The 15,695-nt window shown below is 42.9% G+C and overlaps 1 protein-coding gene across 2 annotated transcripts in view; it reads right to left on the reverse strand.

The window, feature by feature from the left end:
* The window catches only part of GMDS (GDP-mannose 4,6-dehydratase), a 519,699-nt gene that overhangs the window by 450,275 nt on the left and 53,729 nt on the right, over nucleotides 1-15,695 (reverse strand). For both annotated transcript variants that reach the window (XM_069960220.1, XM_069960219.1), the window contains exon 3: nucleotides 1,678-1,722. In XM_069960220.1, coding sequence (XP_069816321.1) covers nucleotides 1,678-1,722 — 45 coding nt within the window. The remainder of the gene's footprint in view (nucleotides 1-1,677; nucleotides 1,723-15,695) is intronic.

A 15,695-nucleotide genomic window follows, 5' to 3' on the forward strand; every position in this document is an offset into this window, starting at 1 on the left:
CTAAATAACACACGTTAGAAAGTTATACAACTTTGTACTGTATGTTATGTTAGTGAATGCCTTTCCCGTGTTTCCCCTCACCCACGCCACCCCCGGAAGTGTAGTGTTCTATACTCACCTGATTCGTGTCAACCCCCGTCCGCCATCTTGAGACAATGATGTCATCTTCGGACGGACGGCCGAACCACTCCTACCGTCCCTAGTGCCGGCCGCCCTCTGCCGTGTTATCAGCTGCTCAGCCGCGATTGGCTGAGCACAGTTATGCAGCTGAAGACGCAGCAGAGGGTGGCCGGCACGAGGGACGGTCGGAGCAGTTCGGCCGCCCGCACGAAGATTACATCATTGTCACAAGATGGTGGACGGGGGTCGACACGAATCAGGTGAGTATAGAGCACTACACTTCCGGGGGTGGCGTGGGTGGGGGGAAACACGGGAAAGGGGGCCATTCACTAACATAACATACATTACAAAGTTGTATAACTTTGGAATGTGTGTTATTTAGTGAATAATTGCTTACCACCGCACTACCCCTTTAAGAAAAATGTGTGAACATTTCTAACCCAAGTATTAGGGGAGGAGCTATATTATATTAATACAATATCTTTCACGGTCAGGAAAAAATGGAAATACTATACAAGGCATATATTGAGCCACTGAATTTTAAGACCAAGAAATGGGCTGTTCACTTATAGTCACCAATAGCAGCCTGTTAATTCAGTGTCTACACTTAAAAGGGGTAGTGCGGCGCTAAAAAATTATTCACAGAATAACACACATTACAAAGTTATACAACCTTGTAATGTATGTTATGTCTGTTAATCGCCCCCTTCCTGTGTCCCACCCCCCCCCGCCCGTGTACCCGGAAGTGTGTGGTGCATTATACATTACCTGATCCGTGTCGAGGGCCGTCCGCCATTTTGGCCGAATCCCTGCCGCTGTCCCCCCTCCGCCGCGTCACAACTGTGCTCAGCCACGATTGGCTGAGCACAGTTATGCTCAGCCAATCGCGGCTGATGACTGTGAATAATTTTTTAGCGCCACACTACCCCTTTAAGCAGTGCTTGTTTCTACTTGTATTTCTAAATGTACTGGGAGGAATAAGCTATTCTGTAGATTCATTTTGAGTACACCACACATGGCTGAAAGGGCAACGTCATGTTAAATAAGAGAAAACACCATTTACATCACTAGAATTAAAAATGTTTGGGTATGGGTGTGTGTGTGTGTGTATATATATATATATATATATATATATATATATATATATATATGTATGTGTGTGTGTGTGTGATTTTTATTGCTTAATGCAACTTTTAAATGAAAGTGACCTAGTTGGGAACGTTTTTATGTGCTGTATTACATCATAAATTATTCCGTCATTTTTTTTTTTTTTGTACAGCTCTGGCCTGTTCAGGTTGCAGCTTATCTGACCTTGCGGGAAATGTACAGAGCGCCAATACCCTGAGGAGACAAGGGAATCCACTAGCAGACCCTCTCTGATAAATAGTACAATAAGCTGGCGTGATTACAGGCCATGTTGCACATTCTTTTTGGAAGCTTTGATTTGTTATCTGGATTTGGAATGGAAAACACAGAGAAAGGACAGCAACAGAGGAAGTTCTGTAGGCTGCTGCATGCTAGTGATTTCATCAGCCTGTTCTAACGTTAGTCACTTACCTCATAGCCCTTTTCCAGTAGAAATTCAGCCAAATAAGAGCCATCCTAGAGAGAAAGGAAAAATAAAAGAATTAAACGTTTGTAAGAAACGTGCACAGCCACTGTATGGGAGCTGATATTATGTAATACAGTGATATAGAAATCGTACTGAAGAAAGGTGCACACACAGTCTGCCAACTGAAATGTTTAACCACATGCTGAGCTGCAGACATCCAGAAGCCAGTTCTCCAGGGAGAGCACATTTAACAACTCAAAACAAACCTGAATCTGGTTTTACTGATCAGAGCTCCCCAAGAGTATTAAAAAAAAAAAAAAAAAAAAAAGGTTGTGGCTTTTGCCTAGTTTCTAGCAGAGTCCATGGGGCTGCATTTAGCTGGGTAGTTCCACTGTAAGGGTGGGTTCATGCTGAGGAATTCTCGTGGATAATATCCGTGGAATTCCGCTGTCTGTGCGCGCGTACGGCCGTGCGCCTTTCCGCCGGCTCCATAGACACCATTCCATGGGCCGGCTGATTCCGCATTCCGCCGAAAGAAGTGACATGTCACTTCTTTTGGCTGATAGCGGTATACGCCGGCCCATAGAATAGTGTCTATGGAGCTGGCGGAAAGGTGCGCAACCGTGCGCGCGGACAGACAGCGGAATTCTGCGGATATTATCCGCGAGAATTCCTTAGTATGAACCCACCCTTAAAGCGACTCGGTACCCACAAACCCCCCCAAACCACTTGTACCTTCAGATAGCTGCTTTTAATCCAAGATCCTTCTTGGGGTCCGTTCGGCAGGGGATGCAGTTATTGTCATAAAAACAACTTTTAATCCGGCAGCGCTGTGTCTAACGGCCGGGGCTTACATTTGTGTATGCATTAGGCTGGCACCACCTCTATGTCCTTCCTCCCCACCCTCCTCATTATTAGGAATGATCCAGGAACATTTACTGCTGTTTGAGCTTTGCACAGGTGTATTAACGATCCAGCCCATGTGCCGGGCTGCCACAGATGGGGAATAGGAGGCAATCTGCCTGGAGTATTCCTAATGAGGAGGAGGGTGGGGAGGAAGGACAAAGAGGTTGTGCCAGCCTAATGCATATACTAATGTAAGCCCCGGCCGTTAGACACAGCGCTGCTGGATTAAAAGTTGCTTATATGACAATAACTGCATCCCTTGCCGAACAGACCCCAGGACAGATCTTGGATTAGAAGCAGCTATCTGAAGGTACAAGTGGTTTGGGGGGGTCAGACTGTGGGTACGGAGTCGCTTTAAGGCAGAAGGAAAACTTACATTCTGTAGAGCCATTTTGCTGAAAAGGAAAATAAAAAAAATAATAAAAAAAACTTTATTTTCTAGTATAGACACGCATGACATCTACAAAAAATCTATGACATCTATTTTTATTCTGTATTTGTATTAAGTGGAACTTTTACCAGGCTTAATAAAAGATATATTTTACCATAAATGCCGACTCAGCATAGCTCTTTCTAGGCTGTGTTTGTAATGTTCCCCGCAGTATGTTAAAGTGTACCTTTCATTAGAATAAACTTTTGACATGTCACAGAAACATACAAAAAAACAAAAAGTGCAACAGCAACCTGCAGGTGCAAGTGCTTACTGTATATACTGCCCCAGGCATACACATGTTAAAAACCTGCTCTATTGAGGATCTTAGCAAACTATTTGATGCAGTTATTGTCCTAAAAAACAACTTTTAAACTTGCAGCCCTGTGCTAAACTGGCATGGCCTAGATTGACTAGGCATTAGGCTGGCACAACCTCTCTGTCCCTCCTCCTCGCCTTTTTCTTCATTAGGAATGCTCCAGGCAGGTATTCTCCTATTCATCAGCTGTGAGAACATGGTACATGGGCTGGATCGTTAAGGCACCTGTGCAGTTTTCACTGCAAAGGAATAGGAAATATCCTGCCAGTGGCATTACTAATGATGAAGAGGGTGGGGAGGAGGGGTGGTGCAAGGTTAGAGCACAGATACTTTAGGCCACTGCAGTTTGGCACAGGGTTGCAAGTTTAATAATTGTTTTTTTAGGACAATAACTGCATCACCTGCCAAACGGATCCCAGGACAGATCTTGGATTAAAAGCAGCTATCCGAAGGTGTAAGTTGTTTGGGGGGGGGGGGGGGGGGGGGGGGGAGACAGATTGTGGGTACAGAGTCGCTTTAGGTGTCCTCAGAGACATGGTTCAACTCTAGCATTCTCACACTAGCAATGGCCTCTCCTGGGCTAACAATAGGCCTACAACTTGGCAAATAGGAACCAAATAATCTCTATTTATAGCACCCACATGACATAGGGAGTTCAAGCCAAAAGGAGGTAGCCACACTCCTCACATACAACAGAAAAAAAAAAAATAAAAAAAATTGGCAGCACCCAATGCCTCTGTTCACACTGTAGGATGCACGCAGCATGTGGCTAAAGCACAAACAACATTTTTTTTTAAAAGTGGGGGGTTTGGCTATCTCCTGACGGCTTGCACTCCACTCATGTCCTGTGGGTGCTGTAAATAGAGATTATTGGTATCCCTGGAGAGGCCATTGCTAGTATGAGAATGCTAGAGTAGGACCATGTCTCTGAGGACACCTTAACATGGTGACATGGTACACTCTAATCAAATGGTTTGCTATGATCCTCATTTTTTACTATCTATATAGCAGGTTTTCATCGTGTGTATGCTGGGGGGAGTGTGTATGGTAAACACTTGCACCTGTAGGTTGCTCTTGCACTTTTTGTTTTTTTGTTTGTTCTTTTGCCACATGCAGCCTACAGTGTGAACAGAGGCATAGGGGTTCTAACAATTTTTGCTTTTTTATGTCACAGAGACATGTCAAAAGTTATGATCGGTCAGGTTCTGAGTGTCCAGACATTGATCGTTGTGGAGAAGTAGAGAAGCCTATTGAGTTATCCAGGTTGGATAGACACAAAGCGAGGAGAGGAATGCACACCAGCATAGACTTTTCCTGGCTCGTTCTCCTGATTGGTCACACAGTCATAGGCTATGTTCACATTACGTAAGAGACCGGACGATGGCAACAACGGCCGTACTTTTACACTGTGTGAAAATAGCCATAGTCTGTATGCATGTTTTTCAGGACTCCCTAAGACTGCATGCAACTTCTTTAGCCATCGCGCATCTCTAGTAACAACAGTTTTCTTATCTCTAGTAACCATCATTTGGATAAACTTCTGGCTTATGATAGCAATGTCAGATGTTTTGATCGATAGGGGTCTGGGTTCCTTGCTGAAATGATTGTGCAGAAATCCTAAGATCTCTGTTTATTTCTGTCATGCTGCTAAATGTCCACCCCTCAATTGACATACTGCATATAAATTATGTACAGTATCCACCAGAAATTGTGTTGGCTAAACAGCAGAATATCATTCTCAAAAAGAAAAGGATACCACAAGCAGCAGACAGTGACTGACTGGACATTCATGACATACCCTGTGGAGATGTCATGATTGGGCAAAGATGCAAAGACCCCTTTATTAAGTGTAATGGGTTCCTGTATGCCACACAAAGCAAAATGTTGTATTATGTTTTCAAAATAATTTATTTAGGGAGAAAAATACAGAAACAAAGAATGACAAGAGGACTGGCAGAAAGGTCTGCAACTGTCAGTATTTTTACAGTGCAAAATAGCACAGTCAACTACATTTTTTAGTACCCTGAAAAAAAAAAACATATGCAAATGTAAAACTAGCCAAAGAATGGCAAAAATATACTTTTTGCATATGTTTTGCCCAAGGAAATGTAACAAACAACTCTTTTTTTGAGGAATAAAAAAAAAAATAAAAGAAATGAGTTGTTAACAGAATCGTACACATGGCTAGAAACTAACAACCCAGTAATGTTTATATTATAATAATAAATGTATTCGAGTTCTAACGAAAGGCCGTTAAGCAGTTACCCAAGTTTTTCTATACATTATTACATTAGAACTCAAATTACAATTGACATAATTTTTAAGAAAGCAGATCAAAATCTGACAAATATTTATTGCATTATAGTATATCCTTGGAAATACAAACATTAAACTGCAGAAGTGCTTAAGCCATAGGGTAAAGGGGAGAGGAAAAGCTGTGTGGATTTAATACACTGACGTGAAACAGACCTGACCAGGATTGAACCCTGTCAATAAGGTCTTGTTCTTCTCACCCAAGCTATTTCTCAGACTTTCCAACCACACTGGAACATTCTGAACTAGCAGTGGCACTTGCTTCCTCACTACTTCCTTTCCAGGTCTATCGAGTGATAGGCCCAGGATTTGCAATGAGATGGAAACAGGCAGCAAGTGCTACTGGTGTCTGGCCGACACACAGCACAGCTGATTTACTGTCTGGCAATGCAACACACACCACGCAGACTGATGTGGAACTGTGCCGGCACCCATAGGCCACAATTTTGTACTGGGTGTCGGTTTTCAAAAAGGGCACAGCAATGCAGCCATTGTCAATGTCTATAACTGAAGCATTGACTCCAGTTTCTTGCCTGTGCCAAAAGCCAGTAATGAAATCAGGGAAGGAGGAACATTCCAGTAGTGCTAGATGTGATAAAGTACACAGATTTGTTTGTCCAAAGCTAAAGTTCTCTTTTCCGCAAAGGCTATCAACTTTGATGATGTTTGACCATATATATTAAGCCAAGGTGGGTGTGCATGTATTCACTAATTTAAGGTAAACACTTTCAATTTGCTGACCTAGAGAAGAAAAAAAATCCTGCAGACATAGCTCATGAGGAGAAAAAATGATTTTAACATTAAGTCTAGAACTGAAACTTTTTATTCCTCCACTGCCCAATACACACGGCTGTCATTTCTCATGCACTTGTACATTCTTAAAGGGAAATCTCACCTAGATTTTTTTTAATAATTAGAACTACAGCGGTACCTCGGTTTAAGAGTAACTTGGATTAAGAACGTTCTTCAAGAAGAGCTCACAGTTTTTCAAAATTGTGACTTGGTTTAAGAGCATTGCTTTGGTTTAAGAGCTTCCTGTACTAGGTGGAAGGGGGAGTGAGGGAGGGGTATGATCTGTATAGCATGGTCTACAGCACTGTACTCTGACCCAGGAGGTCTCCCTCGCCTTTCAAATCATGGCAAATCCGGTCCAGGCTGGGGCTTGCATCAGGGGACAGGACAGGACTGTGGAGGTAATCTCTTCATAGCTGTAACCCCTCTCTTCCCGCACAGACAGTGCTGCATGTATGTGCCCACATTTGTCCTGCTGATTCTTTTATGCTCCCTGCAATCTCTGTCAGTCCTTGTGTTTCCCATCCTCTCCATTCCTGCTATAATGTGCCTGCACTTACACTCAGCCTTTCACACTGCTGCTATTATGTGCCTGCACTCACACTCAGCTATATATACTGCTGCTTTAAATGTGCCTGCACTTACTCAGCTATACACACTGCTGTTATAATGTGCCTGCACTTACAATCAGCCATTCACACTGCTGTATAGAGAGGTTTTTTGTCACTGTCCTCCTGCACAGCTCTGTGATTCTCACTTACTGATTGGTCCATGCTGAACACACACCCCCTTCCCCATTGCTGTCATGTGACTACATAGGCCTCTGGCAACAGCACTGCTTCTCTATTCTAGCCTGTTGTACTACACTACTGCATTATGGGAAACTGCAGCTCCATCCTGTATCTACAAACTGCTTTTTTTTTTTTTTTTAAGGTTTATATACTTCAGGGCTCCAGATGGCGACCAAAATGGTCGCCAATGCGACTGATATTTTGCAAATGGCGCCCAGATTTATTAATCTGGGCGCCATTTGCGACTGGCCCCGGCGGCGGCGTGCTGTATCTTTAAGTCCGGGTCCCCGGCTGATGCGCGGCTGCCGGGGGTGTCCCGTCCTATCCCCGGCTGATGCGCGGCTGCCGGGGGTGTCCCGTCCTATCCCCGGCAGCGCGGCGCATCAGTGAGCTGCCTGGGGCCCTGACTTCCGGCACAGGAAGCGCGCGTCAGAGACGCTTCCTGTGTCAGAAGTCACAGCCCCGGCGTACAGGGAGCTCACTAACGCGCCGCGCTGCCGGGGATAGGACGGGACACCCCCGGCAGCCGCGCATCAGCCGGGGACAGCGTCCGAAGAAGAAGAGGATCGCCGGGGGAGCGGGTTGTCAGGTGAGTTTGTGTGTTTGTTTCTTTTAAATACTGCTTAGCATAGAGGAAAGGGGGGGGCATCTATAATGGGGGGAGAAGAGGGGCCATCTTCAAGGGGGTGAGAGGGGGCTATCTATAATGGGAGGGGGTATCTATAAGGGGGGGAGAAGAGGGGGCATCTATAATGGGGAGGAGGAGGGGGCATCTATAATGGGGGGGAGGAGGGGGCATCTATAATGGGGGTAGAGGGGGTATCTATAAGGGGGGGAGAAGAGGGGTATCTATAATGGGGAGGAGGAGGGGGCATCTATAATGGGGGGGAGGAGGGGGCATCTATAATGGGGGGGGGAGGGGGCATCTATAATGGGGGTAGAGGGGGTCATCTATAAGGGGAGGGGGTATCTATAAGGGGGGGAGAAGAGGGGTATCTATAATGGGGGGGAGAGGGGGCATCTATAATGGGGGGGAGGAGGGGGCATCTATAATGGGGGTAGAGGGGGTCATCTATAAGGGGAGGGGGCCATCTATAAGTGTAGGGCAAACTGGCTGCAGACACTGGGAGATAGATATATGCACAATTATTATTATCAGGGCCCCTCAGGTGTCTGTATTGTAGGGGGTCACTTGCATTAGTCACTAGGTGAGAGATATATCTATCTATATACACATCTTGTGGGGGGTCACTATGGCTGCAGTCATAAGTCTAGCTCAGTATGTATAGACTGTTGCAAGCTTTTAAAGGGAACCTGTCACCCCCGGTGACGGGGTGACAGGCTCCCAACCCCCCGTTAGAACCCCCTATACTCACCTCATCGCGCCGGGTCCCGCTTCTGAAGATGGCCGGGTCACGGAGATCTCAGCCGCTGCAGCCCGACGCGCACACTGAGAGATGAGTCCAACGCTCATAGAGAATGACGGAGCGCTGGACTCTCCCGTCATTCTCTATGAGCGTTGGACTCATCTCTCAGCGCACGCCGGGCTGCAGCGGCTAAGATCTCCGTGACCCGGCCATCTTCAGAAGCGGGACCCGGCGCGATGAGGTGAGTATAGGGGGCTCTAACGTGGGGTTGGGAGCCTGTCACCCCGGCACGGGGGTCGACAGGTTCCCTTTAAGTTCAAGTTCAGAAGAGTAAGCCTCATTAAAAGGCTAACCAAGTGAAGCTGAAGTACTGAGTCAGACTGTATATGGTTGTCAAGTTGCAAGTTTCCATGTTGAACATTTTCAAACTAAGAAAAGAAAGAATCTAAAGGAGGAGGATGCCGTGGCCTCTGCACACAGTAAGTCCCATTTAACATAACATTAATTTTACATGGTTTAAAATGTTGGCGACCAAATATTCTATTTGGCGCCTAAATTTTTCAGGTTAGGAGCCAATGGCTCCCAGGTAAATTTTTTAGTCTGGAGCCCTGTACTTACTATGCATTATACTCCACATGCTTATTGCTATACTGTACAGTAATTTATATAATTTGACATATTCAGCTGTTTTTCATTGTTTGTTTCATTAGTTTTACATGTTATTCAGAATAAAAAAAAATATTTTTGGAGTGTGGCACCATTTGTCTGCATTTCAATGATATGTGAAAATTAGCTTTTGTTTAAGAGTGAATTTGGATTACAAGCACGACCCAGGAACTAATTATGCTCGTAATCCAAGAAACCACTGTATATACTGAATGATGGCATTTATATTTTCTGATTGTCACTTTTCTTTTTTTTTATTACACATTATTAGAGGGGAAACCAAACAGCAGTATATATGATGGCTTAAGTTAACAGTATTTTCAGAGATGCTTTACAGCACAAAAAATTCTTTAAAAATGATCAACATAAAAGGGATTGTGTCTTTAGAAAATAATACATTTTTAACTTCGCAAACCATTTCTTATATTTCACTTCTACAAAAAATGTTAAAAAAAACTCCCCTGACTTTGCATAGTCTCAACTTTTACCATGTAACTGGCAGATTTATCATTGTCATAACATATTTTTCTACATCCTCCCTACCCATTTTTTTTTTAATCGGTCAGGGTTTAATTATTCAGACCTCGCAGTGTTGTGCAATCCTTTCCTGGCTCTGTGTCCATTTGAGGAGATGTACCCCATAGACTTCCATTATGCGACCGTCTCCTCACTTGACACAGAATTGGAGGAGGATTGCACTTCTCCTGGCTCGTTCTCCCAATTGGCCGCAGTCTGAACACTTAGATCCCAACCAATAAAAACTTTTGACATGTCTCGCATCAAGAATAATTTTTGTGAAAGTGCCTATTTAAAACAATTTTCTTTTGGTTACAAAGCAAATCATGTGACTAGTGGATTAATATTTTCTACCATTCTATTTTTCAGCGACACTGAACACCATCCGGTACCGCCATCTTTTCATTACATACTGGACACAGCCACAGAAAAGGCCACCGTTCCTGTGTAATGTGCAAGTGTCATGCACATTGTACAGACCGGGAGGGAGGTGTAAGACCATGCAAAGTTAAAAATTGTCCATACCGCGATGCGGATTGGTGTACACAGTTCGAGTCTCCTATTGGACATGGTTTAATTTAGGTGACAAATATGGTTGTTTTCATTTTTTTCTCCTCGCTCTGTCTTGATTGTCAATGTACGTTTCCGGGAGGCGGGGGGGTTGTCCCTGCACCTCCACTCTTGTTGATCCCAAAAATAAAGAATTTAAAAAAAAAAAAAATTGTCCATACAATGGAGCACTGTTGTGTGAATGCTATATGTAAATAGAAGAAGTTTATTTATCAAGATTAAGACGGATATTCTTAAGATGCTCATATACATTAAATTAAAGTTAAAAAGAACATCAAATTTTACCTTAAATGATTGTATGTAGGCTAAAATTTAACAAATAGTTTGGCCAACCAATGACCCGTCTTCATCTGAAATGAAGTCAGCTGTGTCTGCAATTTCAGTGGAATAGTCAGACGGAAAAAAAAATCATTCAGAATAGTTCTCCCATCGACAATCTTTCAGGAAACAATGTTTTTAGAATATTTCCAGAAAGTTTGTTTGGACTTCACTCAGTGTCATTGATCCTGTATGGCCAGTTTGAATAATGTAATTAACTAAAAGAAAACGATTGAAAAAAGCTGGACTGTGTAGCATTGCAAAAGCAGGCAACAAGTGCTCAACATATATTGGAACTCCTTCAAGACCGCTATAAAAGCAGCCTGATTCAATTCAGAGAACGAGAATGGCTAGCATGTGCAAAGCTGGTATGTAGTTGATGAAAAGGCCACCGCAAGATGTATTTGTACACAATCCTTATTGTAGTTTTAATAAACTTTATTATTATTCAAAAATCTGGGCAAACATATGACTTGCCTACAGAATTATATTATTATATACATACACACACACACACACATATATATATATATATATATATATATATATATATATATATATATATATATACACATACACACACACACAATGTGAAATTATACAAAAAAAGTAAAAAATTTAAATGATTCTGTTCACAAAAAAAGTTCTTGGCATAATAAAAGGCACATTTAAGAGCACTGGTGGGAATGGTTTCTGCTCAGAAGCGAGAACAAGCAGCACAGTATCACGATTAGAAAAAGGTTCATAACACACATTTTATTGACTGGCTGTAAAAAGAAAACAAATGCTGCCTTATTCTTAAGCTCTACGCTTAGTCTCTTGGAGCATGTAACGTAGCAGTAATACAGATATATAATATTTCAAAATACTGGCATCACCAGAGTTCATATAAGTTTGCTCAATCCATATTGCTTTAATTCAGAGGACATAAACCCTGGAGTCAGTTCAGGAAGGCCAAGGGGGAGAAAAAAAAACTAAGAAAAAAACCCCCTTTGCATGTCCTTTTACAAAGAGGTCTTTTAAGGGTTGAGGCACATTACATTATGAAAAGTGAAAAGTCCTCACTTTCCCAATTTGCTGCTCCAAATCACCTGGACACAGATAAATTTCACTAACTTTATAAGCTGTGGAGAGATTTAACACCAAGCACAAGTTTTAAGAGGTTATATTCGAAATTCACAGGGTTTCCAGCCGATCTCGGCGTTCTTAAATAGCTGTTCAGAAACTGCTCCACATCCCGGAAACGACAGGAAATACTCAGGAAACCTCCCAGTCTCATTTACTCCTTCCCTCTTTCTGCCTACAGTTTCAAAAGTAGTTTTGATCAGGTTCATAACAAAGTATTTAAGTCAAACAGTGTACTGTAGTGTTCTTGTTTTAGGTTTTATGCCATGCCAAAAAGAAATGACTTCATTCCGTTACCTTCAGAGAGCTGTCAGTGAAGTGATTCTGCACAGCAAGAATGTCATTGAATAACGTACATTTATTGCTAAATTGTATATATTGGGCAATTTGTTTCTGTGAATGCCCATAAAACAAAAAGGAGTGGAAAACAGCTTTTTAATTGTGTTGTAAATCTTCTGCATACACCACAGCCAGCTTATGCGATCCATCAATATGCACTGCAGACTGCTGTGTATTGGCCTGTAGGGAGATGTTGCAGATGGCTGCAGCAAAAAACACTTTGCATTATTGTCTTCTACTTTGCAATACGAGTCACAAGATTACATGAACTTTTACATCACTATGGGCCATATAAACTACCTTATAATAATAGCTGTGTAACAACCAGAAATAGCACATTAAAGAGCAACCTATTTAAGTACAGTGTCGCAAAGGGACTTCTGGGAGTAATCCAGTTAAAGACCTTTAAAATTCAGTATGCCAATAAACTGGCAGGTCGTTTTATATACTCCACCGAATGGGAACAATGAATATTTATACTCACAATAGTACAATCTGTGGAAACTACATGAAGAATATTACAAATTATAGCATAATTATATCTCCACCCAAGTTCTAACACTTCTGGGGACTCATCCTCACATTCACATTTTCAGAATAGGAGTTAACTGTATGTGTCAAAGCTGCTTTTACCTCTTAGGGCTCGTTCCCACTGAGCAAAAGCAGCTGAATTTCTGCGCTGAATCAGCGCTGAAATTTCAGCCGTTAAAATAGGTGCAGAGCTAATTTCCATTGTGTTGAATGGAAATTCTGCTCTGCAGTTCACACAGTGGAATTTCCGCACTGAACTAATCCGCTTTCCGCCAGAAGAATGAACATGTTCATTCTTCCGCTAGCGGAAGCCTATACAAATCAATGGGGCTCTGATTTTCTGTTTCAGCGCGGATTCAGCGCGGAATACAAGCGTAATACAAGCGGAAATTACTCGCTGAATCAGCGCGGAAATGGGGAAAAGGGGGGGGAGGAGGATTCTAGTATATGTTCTGGTATAGTCTAGTTTACTCACCAAATACTCGCTGAATTTCAGCGCTGAATGCATGCGGATTCAGCGCGGATTCCTCGAGTATTCCGCGCTGAATTTGTCAAGAGCTGATTACGAGCTGAACACTTTCCTAGCAGAATACACAGGGATTCTGCTTACATTCTGCTTATATTCTGCTCGGAATTCAGCGTCAGTTGATTTCAGGCGGAAATATTTCCTTGCGTAATCCGCTCCTTTTGCTCTGTGTGAACGTAGCCTTAGGGTGCATTCTCACGTTGCAGGTTCGGCAGTGGAATGCCTGTAATGGACTCTCCCCCTGCCCGGGCAGCATCTGTGATAAGATGCTGGGAGCGGGGGAACTGTACAGATATGCGTCGCACTATAATGAATCAGCCGCGCGGTGCTGTCATTACAGTGCGGCACATATCTGTACAGTTCCCCCGCTCCCAGTATCTTATCACAGATACTGCCTGGGTGGGGGAGAGTCCGTTACAGGCATTCTACATCCGTGTTCCATAAGGAACACGGAACTTGAGAATGCAGCCTTACGGTACGTGCACACTGCGGAATGGCGACGGATAAACAGTTGCGCATTCCGCAGCTCGCACCCGAAGGCGAGCGCGCATATCTCCATCCGTGTGATAAACGCCATTCTATACATGGGCAGATTCCTTCATCCGTCCAAAGAATGAACTTGTTAATTTTTTGGACAGACGGAATCCGCCCGTGCATAGAATGGAGACTATGATACGGGCGGAGAAGAGCACGCCCGCCTCAGTCCGCCGGCGGGTGCGAGCTGCGCAATGCACAACGGGTTATCCGTCATCATTCCGCAGTGTGCACGTACCCTTACAGTCACCCTAAGCCACTCTGACTACCTACATAAAGAGTGGGTGACCACAGACTCCTAACCATTTTTTTTGTCATTATGCCAATATGTGTTAGCTATTTGTATGCTTACTTTGACCAAACAAGGTAAAGGCACCTATACTGACATAGTTGTAATCCATTTAATTGTAAAGATCAGTCCAGTACAGAATAAACAAATAGCTTAAAGTGAGTTGTTGTTTTTCACTTATTAGAGACGCATATTTTTTTATCTCTAATCTGGAGGGTGGGGGGTGAAGGCAGCCATATTGCCCAGTTTTCTGCAGAGAATTTATAGATATGCTTTATAGCAGCCCAACATATTGTAGTTGCTGCTACTGGGAGAGTTTTCTAGGCATGCTCTGTGACCTGTACAGAGGGAAGGAAGGTAGCCCAGACTGGCACTTACTATAAATGGTGGATCCTATATTATTTATATATAGGTGTTACCGTTTACTGTAATTCGGCCTGAGAGTGCTGAAATGTTTTCTCTACGGAACATTATATGTCAGGCTTTTATTAGGTTTAGTGTCCAGACAGAAAACTAAAAGGTTTCAGATTTTAAAAATGACAGTAAAATGTAAAATAAACAAATTACTAAGTTCATAAAGGGGTACTTCAGCAAAAAAAGAATTTCTTTTAAATCAACTGTTGCCGGAGATTTATAAACTACTTCTATTAAAAAATCTCAACTCAAAATCTCAAGTCTCTAGTACTTATCCATTGCTGTATGCCCTTCAGAGAGTGTTGTATTCTTTTACAGTCTGGAGAGCAGGAAAGGTTTCCATTGGGGATTTCCTTCTGCTCTTGACTATTGCTCTCACAGACAGAGGTGGCAGCAGAGAGCACTGTGTCAGTTTGGAAAAAATACACCACTCCATGCAGGACATACAGCAGCTGATAAGTACTGGAAGACTGGAGATTTTTTTTGAAAGAACTAAACAACAAATCTCTGGCACTTTCTGACACCAGTTGATTTGCAAGAAAAACATTTTCACAGGATAACACCTTTAAACAGTATGTTGAACATAGAAAACTTGATTTAAGCAATTAGTCATTTTGTGATGACACATTCTTTTACTATAAATTTAGAAGTTTATCTGATACAGTGCTCGCTACAGCAGTATAAAAGGAGAACATTCTATAATAAACATTTGAGAGAAGCTTATTGCATACTCTGTTATGTATTACTAGTATGGAGTAGGCAACTAAGCTGCCTGTAACAATGGCTGCAGTAAGCCAGCATGTTAGAAAAAGAATTTGGAGTCAGAAAAATGCCATCAGACAATTGCAAAGACACAAGACCATCAAGTACATTTGCTTTAAGTATTACCCATGTATACAACGGTGGTGGCGCGGGGAAGCCGGTGCCACAGTGCTTTTTTTAACCGCTGCCCAGTTCCCGTGTTTGGCGCGGTTCTATTCACAGGTACAAGGCTGTGGCTGAAGCACTGGAGGCAGGCAGGCCCGCCCCCAGTGGGAGGAGACCCTTCCCTCTGTTACGCGGGTCCATTAGAGTCGTACACGGAAACCAGGCCACGGTTTAAAAAAAAAAAAAAAAAAAAGGCCCTTGATGGTACATGTACTTTAAAGTGAATCTGTCAATTTACATTTCAAACTGTTGACACTGTAGCTCTTAGGTCAAGAAATCACATTGTACCTTGCATATATTCAGCTGTGCTTCTAGAATGTGGAAACATGCTTTTATTCCCTGGTGCAAAG

Source organism: Dendropsophus ebraccatus, chromosome 2 (assembly GCF_027789765.1).
Source record: "Dendropsophus ebraccatus isolate aDenEbr1 chromosome 2, aDenEbr1.pat, whole genome shotgun sequence".
Lineage (NCBI taxonomy): Eukaryota > Metazoa > Chordata > Amphibia > Anura > Hylidae > Dendropsophus > Dendropsophus ebraccatus.